At 39.5% G+C, this 17,602-nt stretch overlaps 1 protein-coding gene across 1 annotated transcript in view; it reads left to right on the forward strand.

Moving 5' to 3' along the window:
- Positions 1 to 235: 235 nt before the first annotated feature.
- The window catches only part of LOC124613837 (osmotic avoidance abnormal protein 3-like), a 303,288-nt gene continuing 285,921 nt past the window's right edge, over positions 236 to 17,602 (forward strand). Inside the window, exons 1-2 of the mRNA XM_047142560.1 lie at positions 236 to 307; positions 3,346 to 3,498. Coding sequence (XP_046998516.1) covers positions 236 to 307; positions 3,346 to 3,498 — 225 coding nt within the window. The remainder of the gene's footprint in view (positions 308 to 3,345; positions 3,499 to 17,602) is intronic.

The following is a 17,602-nucleotide window of genomic DNA, read 5'->3' on the forward strand; positions in this document are numbered from 1 at the left end:
TCATTGTCTTACTGTTGCAATTATGAAGAAATGTCAAATGATATTACAAAATTATTTATCATTCATAATACTGAGCTTATATGTGATATCTAAAACACAGTTTCTCCAGGCAACAATATCTTAATTGCTGTATATTTCACAGGGTCTTCTCACAAATAAACCAAATACTGGTGTCTCTATCAGTAAGTTGACAACCTGCTGAAATAATCGCCAGTGAAGTGAAGAGTGCAGAAGGATGTCTGAAAGGGTGAAAGTCATTGTTCGATGTCGACCACTCAGTAGGAAGGAGAATGAAGAAGGATGCAAGGTAAACATACTAGAACGAAAGTGAATACTTATTATTGGAACAGAAGGCATTGGGTAGTGTCAGTAATATGCTGCTTCAGTCTGTCTCTGTTATTAATTTACATATAGCGAAGAAAGACACAGTTGCTTGCAAGAAAGCAGCTCATTGTCGATTTTAGCAGAAGCTCGTAGAGGATGCACAACTGAAATGAAGTGCTGTCCCAAAATGTATATGTCTTTCAATCCATGTTGTTTTGTGAATGCCAGTAAAACAATATAAAGGCTTAAGTTTAAGACTGATCTGTCATTGGGGCCATTACAAGAAAGGCCCTAACTCAGTTGACTATGATTGACAAGGATATATACTATAAGTTGGTAATGCTGTCTTGAGATCCACATAAAAAGGGTTGGAAAACAGTGCTGGATTAAAATATGGGTGGCTCAATAGAGCATTGGATACAGCCTAAATACAAGCACAAATATTACACAGATAGGATGCCATCCACTGTCATCAGTATTACAGCCATATTTGTTTACTTTAACTTGTTTATGACAGCATAACTAACAAGAACTGTCTGAAAAAAATTATCAGACTGCACTGTTTCATGTGATATTACATATAACAGCAGGACATCTGTTTGGATGAAATAATTATTGAGCAACTTCCCTGAAATTTGAAGTGGAAGACCTAACAGGGCTTTTCTATCAATGCTGTCAAATTGACCACTTGACAAAACTAACACCTTAGATGCTTCCCCATCCCGAAGACTCAATTCTGGCATATTCACCATGACATTGTTGGACCCCTGTCAGAGTCAGAAGCATTTCGTTACCTCGTATCAGTGCTTAACAGGATGTCACTGTGGATTGAAGCTGTACCTATCTGTGACATCACAACCAAGATAGCTGCTAATGCGTTCATCAAGATGTGGGTTGCACACTAAATGCTGCTGAACAGGGCTGTCAATTGGAGTCAGCCTTCTTCAGTGCCCTGTGTTCCATCTGTGGGGTCACTCATGCAGACTGCCAAGTGTCATCTGCGAAGCCCCCTTATCCAGGCCCATACAGGATGGTCAAACATGGTCCACAGACATTCGACATTCTAGAGCGTGGCCAGCCTATTACTGTCTCACTCATCCAACTTAAACTTGCATGGGTGCTACAGGACACCTGTATCTCAACACAACCAGATTCCAGCGTGCTGGTCAGTGGTAATGATGACCAATACTCATCGCCCATGTCAACCCCATCATCAAATTTCACCAGAGATGGACAGGACTTCACTGAGCTTCCATTGTCAACCCTAAATTTTTGTAGCACCGTGTGAGCTGCCCCCACAACACCTGACATGGTACCACTTCTACAGCATCATCACATCATACAACTATGAGAAATGGCCTGATTGGGTCTTGCACACACACCTGCCACAGCACGATAGGTCATGTGCATCTACATACTACTTCACCGAGAAACAGTCTGGCTATGTCTTGCTCACAAACCTGTCATGGCATGACTACTCACATGCATGCTTATGTCTGTGGACTCACACTTCCCCCCTCCCCGTAATCTGTACTGTGGGGATATTGACTTCCCACGGTACTCCATTCTGTAGAGATATTGACCTCTACACAAGACTCAAACGCCTCTGATTGATGCAGAGTGGACAATACTTGGACAGAGTGAAAGGAAAGACAGTGAGTCCTTGGTTAATGTACGAGTCAGATGTGTGTAAAGTTGCTCTCATGAATAAAGTTATGTAATGTAAACTACACCTTATATGATTGGAAGTAGTTCCTACCATACTGTGGCTGCCCCTTCCTACAAACAGATACATGAGGTCTTTCATGTAACTTCATAAAAAATAGAAAGAAATCCATGGGATTGGCTAAGAACAGAACACAGTGTTCTCGTGTTGTAAGCTCTCTACTAGTAAGTGGCTATCACAGTTTAATTAATTTTTTGACAATGAGACTATTTAATCAGTAGCAGAACATGCATCTATGTTCATATTTGCTTCTAACAATGACTACATGTCCTAACCAATATGATCACAGTTTAAGTATGTATTATTAATGATTGGGAAAGAGTGAATAGCTATTCAAGTCAAGTCTCTCAACACTTTTGGAATTTTTTATCAAATATCAGACGCTGTGATTTCTAGCTCTAACATGCACACTGTAAAAATCACAATTATACCTTTCATACAAATAAGTCCATTATCAACAATAATTCTTCCAGTTATTTTAAATAATCAGTGTAACGTATGTTCTGTGTAAATGACTTGCAATATCACTTCATATCACTCCTATTGACTAACTGTGTTGTATTCACTTTCACTTCTTCAGCACTACCACACATCATGCATCCATACTCTGACTCAAGACTTGACAGACTTCTTACATTTCATTCTAACAATGTCTATCATCCATATTACCTCTGACACAGTTCAAAGAGAATAATCAACAGAAAATGGAAATGAGAGTTTGGCGTCATTGGCCAGGAGGCCCCTTGCAAGGCAGGTCCGTCTGCCTTGGTGCGGGTGTTATTACATTTGACACCACATTCGGTGACCTGCAGGCTGGATGGGGATGAAATGATGAGGAAGATAACACAACACCCAGTCCCTGAGTGGAGAAAATCTCCAACCCAGCTGGGAATCGAACCCGGGCCCGTAGGACGGCAATCTGTCATGCTGACCTCTCAGCTATAGGGGTGGACATAATCAACAGAGGAAAGGGTACACCACTGTGGCTAAGGTGTGCAGTATGTCTACAGTGTTCAGTACAGTGAATCCAGTAGTTTGAAAATTGATGATTTAAAAATGTGTGAACCTCCTCACCCCAATGTTTGTGTGTGTGTGTGTGTGTGTGTGTGTGTGTGTGGGTGTGGGTGTGCGTGTTGGGGAGGGGGGGGGGGGGGAAGGCGGGGCAGGTGTTACCTCAGCTTTTGTTTAAATGAAGAGTCATGTCAAATGTATTACTTCACCTGTGCCTTAATGATTTGAAACTTACATTGTAAATATGTTATTTGGATTTTAAAATTTATTGTGTATATTTACAGCCCATTATATCTATGGATTCCAGTTATCATTCATGTTCTATACGGAATCCTAGTGATGTTACTCCTCCAAAGACATTCACTTTTGATGGAACATACAACTTCTCTTCAACAACAGAACAAATATACAATGAAGCAGCATTTACACTTGTACAGGTAAGTGTTATACATCTATATGAATTTAATACTACAAGCTACTTATAAGATAAATTATTTATGGGAAAAATATATGAATTTAGTGCTACAAGCTATTTACCTTCTAAATTATTTATGAAAAATGACAGAGACAGAATGGCATGTCAGTACATACCTTTATGATGTGAAGTTTCAAAATTGCCATTAAAGCTGAATAAAATTATTTTTAGCTTTTCAGACTGTTAGCACATTCTTCAAGGAGGAAATAGATATAAGGTGAAGAAGGTTAGAAAGAAGGTATAGGTCGCAGAGACAGCAGGATGAGATGACCCACCTGTTGTGAAGATGAGGGGAAGCAAAGATGAATATTTCTTGAAGAAATACAGCAACCAGCCAATTTTTCATATAGCTTTGTTTTATGTAAGAATGTGTTTTGGGCTTACAGCCATCATCAACTTGCATAATACATTTAGATTTTCACCAGTACAACTTTTTGGCCAGTATTTAGAATGCCACAGTTGCCTTTCATTCTGTAATTTATGGTTTCCAACTTTATATCCATAGCACAAACACCTAGTTCACCAGTGCATCACAGCATTCACCACCTGACCAACTAATGCAGGAGAGAGCTTTGATGCACACTAGCTTATTACAAGAAGGGGGATAAAGAGATACCATCAAACTATCAACCAGTTTCACTTTTACTGACTGTTTCAAAAATATTTGAAAATGTTGTGTTCAAGCATCTCCTTAAATATCTGACTGCAAATAATATATTGTCCAAGTCACAGATTTGGTTCCTTAAGGGTTATAATATAGAGATGGGTATTTACACGTACAGTGAGGATGTACTTAATTTGTTCGATAACAAATTAGAGGCTACTGGCATTTACTGTGACCTGTCAAAAGCCTTTGACTGTGTGAATCACAGCATTCCTGTAAGTAAATCTGAAGTAAATTAGAATGTTATAGTGTCACTGGTTGTGCTGCAAAATGATTCAAGGAAACATGAAACAGATGGTGTCATTGCCAAATACCTGTGAAGTAAGCAATCAGTCTTCATCTGGTTGGGAATGATTTACATGTGGTGTTGCTCAAGGTTCCATCTTGTGTGTACTGCATTTTCTTTTGTACATTAATGACCTCTAGTCTGCTACATCACCAGATGCTATGTTGATTTTGTTTACAGATGATACAAACACAGTAATAAACAAGTCTGTATTTCCACTGTAATGATGTCAGATGTAGGTGATGTAAATATATAAAAAAAATTATTTTCATTCTATTATGTCATATGGGATCATAGTCTGGGGTACCTTGTTAAACTGAGCAAATGTTTTCAAGTGCAAAAGTGTGTAGTAAGACTCATCTGCGGTGTAAATTCAAGAACATCATGTGGAAACCTGTTCAAGGAACTGTATATTCTAAGTAGTACTTCTCAGTACATTTATTCCTAAATGAAATTTGTTGCAAATAATATGTCTGTATGTCCGACCAATAGATCAATACACAGTATCACTACTAGGAATAGGAACAATCTACATAAAGACCTAAAAAACACTTATCTTGGTCCAAAAAAGGGTCCAATATTCGGGAACACACATATTCAATAAATTGCCAGCAACCATTAAAAACTAGGTTTCAGGGAAAGCACAGTTTAAACAGAGTTTGAAAGACTTTTTAGTAGGCAACTCCTTCTACTCTATAGAAGAATATCTTAACAGATACTGTTAGACCAGTTCCAGTAAAAATGACTGTTAGATTTCAGTTTTGGCAGCACTTGGTCACAACAATCAAGATTAGGTATTTTTTGTATAATAAATTTATTTAATGTTCATAGTGATATTTCATTCTGATAGTGTATCAATTCTGTAAAAGTTAGCAGTTCCAGTTTACGTAATGTATTCATATATCTTGACAGTCTCCTGACAGACTTTCTGGGAAGTGAGTATTGTACTCAAGTGTTCCACGGTTTTTTATGTTCTACTTTCTAATGTGTTCCATAGCATGAGAGTCATCTCATTTTTGGGTCTGTGGATCAAAAACTGAATGTGATATAATCTAAGCTAAGCAGTAGTGTGAAAGATGTGAGTGAAGACGCAGTTGACTGTGGTATACAGTGAAGGAAACAGAAAGTCTTAAACTGTGACCACCTTGGCTGAACACTACCATACTGACATATCAGTATTTCCATGTCTGTGGGATATGTTGCTTAAAATTTCATCCCTATGCAAGCTTGTTTTCAGTACCGAAAAAAAAGACTTCCTATCAATGGAGACTGTTGTGAGTACGTAAATGGCTATTGAGTGTGTCTAACATTACTGGAACTTTTCAGGCAGAGGTCACAACACAGAATGTCAGAAGACATTTGCTGCTTAACACCATCTTCCAGACTTTGAGAAAGCCTGAAACCTGGCATGAGGGAAGACATGGTAGCATCATAATGACAGTTGGCTGTAGTGCATTGACTGCAGATGACTGGTGATTAGATGGACATTGGACAGCAATGGGACAGGAAGAGTGGGCTCAAGTTCTTCCAGAAGCACTGCAGTGTGGTAGTATTGTAGGAGTGTTCCACTGGCTCTGATGAACAAACAGACGGCAACAGCTAAAATCCAAGCAGAGGTTATGGGCAGGGTGCCACCATGAGCTGGTGTGAATAGATTACAGAACATTGTCATGGGGAGATTTATACCTGCATACCAAACTCTGTTCACTTGTAAAAAGTGAGAAATCTTTGTTATAAAAATTTTACAAAGAGGATAGGAGTTTTGTCCAATGCCTTTCAGCTGATATGACAGCAACTGATGGTTTTACACAGGAATAGGCTGAATCTTCACCAACAAAGACACCCTGCCAGTCAGATCACACCACAGGATCACCTTCCTTAAGAGACTGAAGGCTCCCAGAGCTGCTACTGAAAATGTCTCTTCTGTTCCAAGCCAACCACCTAGAGCAGACACTAAATGGTTTAGTATTCTTCCTTTGGCATTTACCCTCTCCTCCAAGATTGGTCTGGGGCTTCTGGAGCTACCTTCTCTCATCCCCTTGGCCGTCCTCACCATGTGATCCCTATGAGCAAATAAACTGATAATATTTCCTTTTCTGAACATGAGTACATTATATTAATTTCAAGCCCACACTGCTTTCCTATTGTAACTAAACCCTCAAGTGGGTGTACACAGCATTCATCATGATCTGGACAAATATGTGTTTCAGGTATGTTAAGAAACTCTCTCAAATAATGTTTACATGTTGTTTCCTTCTCTGTTATAATGAGTACAAGAATGTATTTGTGCCCATGGGGGGGTCACACATTATACTGGTGTTCATGATGAGGCCTCAGTTCCAAACTGAATGAGGGTTTAATCACTTAATATGTTATGTGATGTACACATCCAGAAAGTTTAATAAACTTCCAACTGTTGTTTCATAGTGAATGACTAATTGCCACAATGTATGTAGAATGTTGGTAGAGAAATTCTGGTACGTGGAGGACATACACTGACCAACCAAAATATTATGACTACCTGTTTAATATCATTTTCATCAACCTTTGGAAAGCAACACAGCAGTGATTCTGCATTACATCGATTCGGTAAGTCTTTGGTAGACTTCCAGAGGTTTCTGGCACCAGATGTCTTTTGACAGGCACTGCAATTCCTGTAAATGATGGGCTAGTTTTTAGTGGGTATGGAACTGACACCTCAGATATATTTCATTAGATTCAGAGTAAACTAGTGACCTAGATATCAGCATAAGTTCACCATCATACTCCTTAAATCACTGTAGCATGATTATAACATTTTTATATGGGTAGTTACTCTTCCAGAAGATACCATTGCTGTCATTTAGGGCATCAAGCATGAAAGGATGCAGATGGTCTGCAATAATATCCATGTACTCAACAGCTATCATAGTGTCTTTGATTACGACTACTGGTTCCATGAAAGCCCAGGTGAACATCCCCCATTGTAGAACATTACCTCCATCAGCCTGTGTCAGGGGATGGTGCACGTTTCAAGCAGCTGTACAGTTGGAAAATGGTGAATCTGGACATGACCATCAACCTGGGATAGGATTACTTATCTGACCAGGTGATGTGTTTCCATTAATCAATGGCAAATTTTCTGTGATAACATGCCCACTGCAATCATAACTGATGATGCCACTGGGTCAATGTGGGAATGCAAGGGGGGTCATCTACTGCTAAGCCCAATATTCAAAAATATGCACTGAATGGTGTCACTGGAACACTTGTGCTTGCATGAGCACTGTACCCTGTCATTACAGCTGCCATAGAGCACCACCTGCACTCCTTTATGAAGTGGGCAAGCCTTCAACCTCCACATTATGTGATGTTCCTTAGAGTTCCAACACCTTGTCACATACTTGTGATTTTTTTGTATTTCAAACACTTTCAGTATATGCTCACAAGAATTGCACATGAACAACCAACCAGCCTTGCTGTTTCTGAGATTTTCATTCCCATGTGCTGGACAATAACAATCCGCTCTTTGTTGAAATCACTTATGCCAGTGGATATCCTCATTTGTGGCCTGTATTATTGCTAGGATGATTCACCATTCATCTGTCCTCTACTTCTGTACTTTTCTTACAGCCAAACAGCAGGTCGTTGGTCCCATCAGATTAGGGAAGGAACCATCCTGGTGGCATTTGGCTGAAGCAATCTAGGGAAATCGTGGAAAACCTAAATCAGGATGGCTGGACACGGATTTGAACCATCATCATCTTGAATGGAGCCCAATGTGCTAACCACTGCGCCACCTTGCTCGGTGAAGTGAGTAGGCCAAAGAAAGATATGGAGCTTAACATTCATCATCATAGTATAGCTTAGGAGAGCATATTCATTTGCATCAACAGTGTAGGCAGTTACTTGCTGTGTCAACGATGCAGATGTATACAGGTGGCAACTAGCTCTACATGCCATCAGCACTTCTATCCGAGCTCTTTTGTGTAAACTTCCACTGATTGTTGTCTTCACCAGGCATGTTTTAGGTTTAATGTTAGAATCAATCTCTGTAACATGCTTCTTGAAAATATTTTTAGGAAGATAACTTTGACCATAAGTAGTTGTCTCCCTGAGTGAGGTTCATCTTCAACTTTTCTAGGGCTTCCTAAAATGGTTTGTGCCCGCGAAAAACCTGTGCTCTTGATAAGGAATGTTCCCAAGAGACCAGTTTCAACTTTTCAAAGGTGACACTTGCAGATTCCCCAAGTTTAACAGAAAAAGTGGATTGCATAACATTTCTCTAAATCAGGTTACCTTCCATTCAGAAAGCTGTTGCATGCAGCGACTGCTATATTGACTTGTAAATAATAGATTTCAGCTGTCAGTTGTCCTTTTGAAATTTTATTGGAAGATCTAGATTTCAGCTAGAAACTAGCCATTTTCAATGCACTATTATTTTTGATCAATGCATTTAATGCCTGTTGGTCAGGCTTCATCAACAGTTCATTGAATGCTAATGTGTTGATGTGCATGATAGTGCATTGAGAATGGCTAGTTTCTAGCTGAAATTTAGATCTGCCATTAAATTTCAGAAGGAAGACTGATAGCTGAAATCTATTATTTACATTCCTCTAAATTCCACTGTTCCATTTTTGTAACACAGAAAAGAAACCTGATCCATTTTTGTAACACACAAGGGAAACACAACCTCACTGATGGAACTCTTAAATATCATGTGATGGCTGTACAGAGCTGAAATTTGGACTGAGCATCTGGAAGATTTGAACACACCTATCTTTATAAGCTGAACAACATGGTATTGACAGATCAGTCACAGTGTTATCAGTCTCATGACTTTACTCTCATGCCTTGTACATCTCAAATTCTCAATCAGTTATTAAAATACATTTAAATGATATAGTAAGAAACAAAAATTATAACCATCACTTTTGTTGTGACTAGACAAAACTAGAATTGTCCGGCCACAACTGAGGGTTCTTCAATTGCTCAGAGAAGTGGCACATTAAACTGAACACATGAAATATTAATTCTCTCCATTACATAAATGAATGACACAGACCTTTGCCACAGTAATACTGGATAATTTACAACCATCATGGACTATGAACGCATCACATGATGCACTAAGCAACAATCTGTTCTTTTGAGAAGGTTCAATATTCAATATTTACAATAGTACAAGTTCATCTGAAACTTTAACTGTCACTGCCCTTCACAGTGATGTTGACTGCTGTAGCTGATGTTTTGAACTGAGGGCCAGCTCTTGCCTACTCAACACTATATTTACCTCAGTGTGAGGTACTGAATTTTATGGGTGAGCATCACTCCAATCCCATAAGATGATGTAACAACAGCTAATGTGATAGGCTTAGCTGGAGTCAAAGTGAGTCTATGACTTAACAATGCCTCTTTCAGTTACTGACATGTGTTATGGCATTCTTTGGACCACACACCACCACCAAAGCAGCAATATGCACAGAGTTTGGAATAAATTTTATATAATAGGCATGCTTCCCCATGACTGATTGTAGCTCTTTGATGTTATGGGTCGCCGGCAGATCACTAATCACAGCCAAGTGCAATGTAGTTGGGTGTATACCCTGTGCATTTATTAGTGACCTAAATAGTTCACTTCTACCAGAAAGAAATAGCTCCTCTCCTTGTTGGACGTTAAGCCAGCAGCAGAAAGAACTTGAAACAAACAGTCTAAATGCCCAAACTGTGATGACAGTCTTGCCTAAATAGTTCATACAGGAAGGGACTTTCACTGTTAACTGATCCAGGAACCAAATTGTAGGAGCTGAAGCACTTCCAAATGATAGTCTTTGAAACTTTAACAAACCTAAGTGATTGTTTATCACAAAGTATTGCTTAGACTGTTCTTCCAGCGGTAACTGTACACATGCCTCATGTAAATCTATTTTCGAGAAGTATCTGCCCTGTCTATCAGTTCCTCTGGATATGGAAGAGGAAAAGAATCCACTGCTGTTTGTGGGTTTACTGCTGCCTTAAAGTTTGCACACAGATGTAAACCATCTGAAGGCTTTTTCAGAATGACCAAGGGTGATGCCCACTGGCTTCCAGAAAAGGGGTAGACAACCCTGTTGTCTTGTCATCTTTGCAATTCCTGAGCAGCTTCCTCATGTAATGCATGGGAGGCATGTCATGCATGAATAAATTGCGACTGCATACTGTCCTTCACAGTTCTGTGCACTTCCCTGTTCCTGGGTCAAGTAGTTCCTTGTACTTACTATACAAACCAAAAAACTTAGTGTGAGGCACAGAAACACTAATTCAAGCATATTGTTCTGAATGCATGTACTGAACAAAAGAAATAAATTGAATCCAAAAATATTTACACTGTTTTATATGCTCCAGGAACTGACAATCCCTGGTTCTAAACACCCAGTGGAAACACTGGACCAAAACTTACAAGCTATCATGATTCGTGAGAGTAATGACAGAATTACCCCAGGGGGTAACCAATCCACTCGTTGACAGACGACAACTGGGTTTTCGGATTCTGGGGAACCCGGGCCATCACGATCAGAGTTCTCAAGCAAACTTCGTCCCAAGGTTCCCATGTACATTGGTACCTTTAACATTCAGACCCTAATTCAACCTGGAAAATTACACAACTTAGTAACAGAGCTAGACCAACAAAAAATTAAGATCTTAGCGTTACAAGAAACTAGATTCACGGATGAAAATACAATAGACTATGGAAACTATCGCATCTTCAAGAGCAAGACTGACAGACGAATTGCCAATGGTACGCCACTCCTGGGCATGGCATTTGCGGTGCACAGAAATATATTAGGCTCAATTAGAGAGGTCTCTTCCATAAATAATCGCCTCATGACCATGCGTATCCAGTGCGCCAACAAGAAATACACATTGATAAATGTTCATGCACCCACAAACATAGACAACAAAAAACGCCAACTACAAACTGAAAAATTCTGGACTAAACTTGAAGATGTCATGGCCAAAATTCCCCGGGATGATATCAAAATCTTAATGGGAGATTTCAATGCACAAATTGGCAGAGAGAAAGAACACCAAAAAACTGTAGGAAAATATCCAGCACACAGATTTACCAACAGAAACGGACTGAGATTTATTGAACTATGCCAACAAAATAATCTAAAAATAATGTCTACATCTTTGAGAAAAAAACCTAGAAAACAAAAGACCTGGAGGTCCCCCATACAAGAGATCGGCGAATATCAGATTGACCACATTGCCATCTCCTATTTCGTACAGAAAGAGATCCATGATGTCCAAGTCTGCAGAGGGGCGAACATTGACTCAGACCACTACTTAACACGCATTAAAGTGAAATTCACCCCAAAAAAATTCTATCTGAAGAAAACACACATGATGAAATTTGACACACGAACAATCAAAGAAACCAATCTGAAGGAGGAGTGGGAAAAGGAACCAGCTGACTCTTGGGAAAAATTTCGAACAAAAATTACAAAGAAGGCAAAAGAACTGATCCCATTGAAAAAGAACACAAAACACCCCTGGTGGGACTCTGGATGTGAAAAAGCGCTGGAAGAAAGAAAGAAAGCCTTTCTGAAGTATAACAGTAAAAAATCCCCAGAAAATCTAGATCACTTCCACAACACCAGAAGACAAGTGGCAAAAACAATCAGACAAGTCAAGAGGAAGTACCTCAAGGAGCAGTGTGAGTCTATTGAAGAAAATTTCCGTAACTATAATGTACGAGACTTCTATAAGACCTTTGCTGGGAGAATCAATGGATACGGCTCACGAAATCTATGTTTCAGAAAACCAGATGGAAAGCTAGCGCTCACAAATCGGGAAAATTGTGAGGAGCTGGCGAGATACTTTTCCGGACTCCTCAATTGCCCTGAACCTTCTTCAAGATTCCCTCAAGAAACTGCTGTCTACACAAATCCAGAATCCCCACCACCTACACTAGAGGAGATCCAAAGACATATTCATAGACTGAAAAACAACAAGGCATCCGGAGAAGATAATATCACTGCAGAACTACTCAAAATCTTGGACCAAATTCCCTCAAAGAACTCACTCAAATCATCACAGACATTTGGCAGACAGAAAAACTACCAGAAGATTGGAAATGCGCCCTAATTCATCCACTGCATAAAAAGGGAGACATGGCAGATATAAACAACTATCGAGGAATCTCCCTTCTCCAAGTCACTTATAAAATCCTCTCAGCTTGTCTTCTTCAACGAACACAAGAACAACTCGAACACAGTATTGGTGAATACCAAGCTGGCTTTCGCCCTCACCGATCCTGTGCAGAACAAATTTTCAATTTGAAGACAACACTAAAATACAAAGCAGTCAGAAACAGTCCGATCATTTGTTCCTTTGTTGATTTCGCAGAGGCTTATGATTCAATCAATAGGCAATCTCTCTTTATTATCCTTGAGGAGCTAGGACTCGATCCGAAAACCCTAAACCTTATCAAAGAAACGCTCACAAACACAACTTCTAAGATAAAATTCCTGGGTGAAATATCAGAGCCCTTCCTGATCAAAACCGGCGTCAGACAAGGTGACGGCTTGTCTCCACTCCTCTTCAACCTTGTCTTAGACAAAGTCATCCGAGAATGGGAAAAAGAACTGAAGAATCAAAATTACTGGAAGCCTATACAACTAGGAAGATCGAAAGATGGTATTAAAATTTCATGCTTGGTATTTGCAGATGACGTGGCCATTCTAGCAGAAAACGAGACCACAGCAATTAAACAGATAGACATTCTCAAAGAATGCGCCGAAAAAGTTGGGCTACAAATTTCCTTCCAAAAAACCAAATTCATCTGCTCAAAATTTGAAACTCAAAAACTGACTACAAAATATGGACAAATTGAGAGAGTTCCATTCTTTAAATACTTAGGCGAGGTCCTAGAACCCACAGGGAGAGAGAAAACTGCACATAAAGTTCGACTGCAAAAACTGAAAAGAGCATACTGGAAAACCCACAAATCTACAATAAAAAGTGTCTCTCCATTCACTCAAAAATACGACACTACAATACAGTAATCAAGCCCGAAGCACTATATGCCAGCGAAACACTCACACTCCATAGAAAAGGCGACCTGGAAGGCATCCTGAAAGAGGAACGCAAAATTATCAGAAAGATTCTTGGCCCAAAAAGAACTGAAGATGGATACAGGTTACAGTCTCGGAAAACTACAGAAAAATTATCTAACCTCACCGCAGACATCCGGAAAAGAAGACTAAAATTTTACGGTCATATCCACAGACTCCCAACACCCAGACTCTCCCACAAAATTTTAATATACATTGAAAAATTGAAAACCATACCCTGGATAAAAGAAACCAAAACAGATCTAGCAAATGCACAAATAAATTCTTCAGAAGTTATAAACAGAAATGTATACAGGCAAAAAATCAATAGTTGGAAAGTACAACCCGAGAATGAAGTTTGCAAGAGACAGGGGACGAAATGGACAGAGGAAAGAAAGAGAATTCATGGGGAAAGAATGAGAGAAGTTTGGAGAATTAAAAAATTGAATCGGAAAAGCTTTGCGTGATCCGTATGGGTCCAATCGCACATAATAATTTACACTGTTTTTAGATTTGAGTACATGAAAAGAAACACACTTTGTCACTCCTTGGAGAGTTGTTGACAAACTACACATGCCAAGGACTGGAATTTCTTGTCCATTGTAGGCAGACAAAATAGAAGTAGGCTGCTGTAGTGGTGGGCTACTGATTCGTCATGTGTGTCATTATTTATCAGGAAAATGGAAGCTCCAGTGACCATCTGCAGCTTAATTGATCTATTTTACACTTTTAAATGAACAAAAAGTTTGTGCACCTTCCTGAGTATAACAGTGAAAGAATTCTGTGATGTGGAAGTACTTGGTTAAGCTCACGTTTGAGTGAGTGGCATAACCTGCACTTGTGTGCACTTGTTGACAGTGTTGTTGTGGCTGCCATATGCTAGCACTCACGGTAGCTGTCACATTTGCCTTGCCTCCCCTGTAAACATACAGTCTGAATGTGACCTTCACTACCACACTGAAAGCAGTTAGCATGGACAATCCTCCCGATCATACCTCTTAAAACACCGAGGACACAAGTTTCTCCCAGAAGTTTGTTACACATGCTGTGTGCAATGAGACTGAAAGTTCTTACTTTTACTGCTCTTACTGTTTGTCAGAGACCTATTCTTAATTACTTGAACGCTATGCCATACTTGAAACTGAGCGTCTGGTTCACTACAAACAAAAGAAATGCATGGAGTCTCAAACTCAACCTCTTTTGGGTCCTCAGTTATTTGAGATTCCACAATAGACAGTACTGTTTTTAAATCAGGGTCAGGCAGTTTCAGAATTACACCATAGACTCGTGGGCCTAAGACATTCTGCATAACAGCATTGTGTAACATTATGCTGCTATAGTTAATTCCACATGAACATTTAAACTTGCAGTGCTTGGTGAGACCTTTGAGTGCTGCTGTCCACTATTTGACTGTCTGAGCAGGCTGCCACCTAAGATAAAAAATTTAAATTGTGCTCCTGCCGCATGGATATGACTGTAAAAATATTCATCTAGCAATTTCACATACTCGTCATATGCGACTTTCTCAGGAACAGTTTCGACACTGAGTTTCACACAGAGGTGGTATTCCCTGGGGCCAACGGTGAACAAAAAGTAACCATTGGGCTTCATACTTGTCATAGTATGGGCAGTGAAGTATGCCTCTAATTGCACCCTGTAGTACAACCATTCTTCAGCCTGACTGGTATGGGCAAAATTATGGAGCAGCTATTGGTTGTGGTGCAGCTTGTTTCTTGAGTAGGAATATCAATAATCCAACAGTGAGGAGCAGGCACTCTATCTGTGCACCTGAGACTATGCAAATTCAGTTAGCAACATCTCCTGTGACAGCTCAGACATGTTGAAATATAGTAGGATGCACACTAATGGAACTGACTAGAAGCAGTGCAATTAAATTTAGAAAAAAGACCTGTGCAACAGACAGGCAGCTGTCATGGAATATGAGCTGATTACACACAGATCATCGTTGCCATTTGTTGTGACCAGACAAAACCACAATCATTTGGCCACAACTGTGGGTTCTTTATTGCTTGGTGGGATGGCATACCAGACTAATAGACATGAAATATTAGTTCACTTTATTATATAAATGAAGTTGAAGGTAGAGATGGGCAATAGGTTTCTGTCTGTGGCAGTAGATCTGGGATTGTTGATTGCCAGTACAATATAGGATGCAAGGAGACAAGCATATTGAAATGATGGGATTGAAGTAAGGTTTTGTGTAAGAGGAATGTTCAGTATCTATGTTGTGTAAACATATGGGTAAGGAAATATCACATGCATATTTAAAAAATCTACTGACCATATGACAGCAGATGAAAATGCATAAAAGATATGCAAATGCACAAACTTTTTGAACCAGTGGCTCCTTCTCCTTCTTCTGGCAGAGAGGTTGAAGGGAAAGGAAAAGGGATGAAGGAAAAGGACTAGTGAGACTCAGGAAATGGGAACAGCTGAGAATATGACCCAGGCAAGATGGTATGGATAAAGGAGTTGCTCTTGTAACATTTTCCACGCTGTCACATAACTCAGATTCTTAGTTTCTGCTATTTCTCTGGTACTGACGTGATTATTGTCCTTAACATGATGAAGTAGCTGATCTCCTAAAACATATGTCCTAACACCATTTGGTCTCCCACAAAGAAATGACCTTTGCTCAACAGAGCATGTCTTCACAAGGAGATAATGTATTCTTTGAAATAGAACCAAGCTGAAATTTAAACAATGAAAAGATAGAAACAATGCAAACATATAACAGCAAAAAAGTGTCTGTAACTAAGAAACAGCACTGAAAGACCTGAGTCGAAACAAGGCCCCGGGAGTAGACAACATTCCATTAGAACTACTGACGGCCTTGGGAGAGCCAGTCCTGACAAAACTCTACCATCTGGTGAGCAAGATGTATGAGACAGGCAAAATACCCTCAGACTTAAAGAAGAATATAATAATTCCAATCCCAAAGAAAGTAGATGTTGGCAGATTTGAAAATTACCGAACTATCAGTTTAATAAGCCACCGCTGCAAAATAGTAATGCGACTTATTTACAGACGAATGGAAAAACTGGTAGAAGCCGACCTCGGGGAAGATCAGTTTGGATTCCGTAGAATTGTTGGAACACGTGAGGCAATAATGACCTTACGACTTACCTTAGAAGAAAGATTAAGGAAAGGCAAACCTATGTTTCTAGCATTTGTAGACTTAGAGAAAGCTTTTGACAATGTTGACTGGAATACTCTCTTTCAAATTCTAAAGGTGGCAGGGGTAAAATACAGGGAGCGAAAGGCTATTCACAATTTGTACAGAAAACAGATGGCAGTTATAACAGTCGAGGGGCATGAAAGGGAAACAGTGGTTGGGAAGGGAGTGAGACAGGATTGTAGCCTCTCCCCGATGATATTCAATCTGTATATTGAGCAAGCAGTAAAGGAAACAAAAGAAAAATTCAGAGTAGGTATTAATATCCAGGGAGAAGAAAGAAAAACTTTGAGGTTCGCCGATGACAGTGTAATTCTGTCAGAGACAGCAAAGGACTTGGAAGAGCAGTTGAACGGAATGGACAGTGTCTTGAAAGGAGGATATAAGATGAACATCAACAAAAGTAAAACGAGGATAATGGAATGTAGTCGAAATAAGTCGGGTGATGCTGAGGGAATTAGATTAGGAAATGAGACACTTAAAGTAGTAAAGGAGTTTTGCTATTTGGGGAGCAAAATAACTGATGATGGTCGAAGTAGGGAGGATATAAAATGTAGACTGGCTATGGCAAGGAAAGCATTTCTGAAGAAGATAAATTTGTTAACATTGAGTATAGGTTTAAGTGTCAGGAAGTCGTTTCTGAAAGTATTTGTATGGAGTGTAGCCATGTACGGAAGTGAAACATGGACGATAAATAGTTTGGACAAGAAGAGAATAGAAGCTTTCAAAATATGGTGCTACAGAAGAATGCTGAAGATTAGATGGGTAGATCACGTAACTAATGAGGAGGTATTGAATAGGGTTGGGGAGAAGAGAAGTTTGTAGCACAACTTGACTAGAAGA

Source organism: Schistocerca americana, chromosome 4 (assembly GCF_021461395.2).
Source record: "Schistocerca americana isolate TAMUIC-IGC-003095 chromosome 4, iqSchAmer2.1, whole genome shotgun sequence".
Taxonomy (NCBI): domain Eukaryota; kingdom Metazoa; phylum Arthropoda; class Insecta; order Orthoptera; family Acrididae; genus Schistocerca; species Schistocerca americana.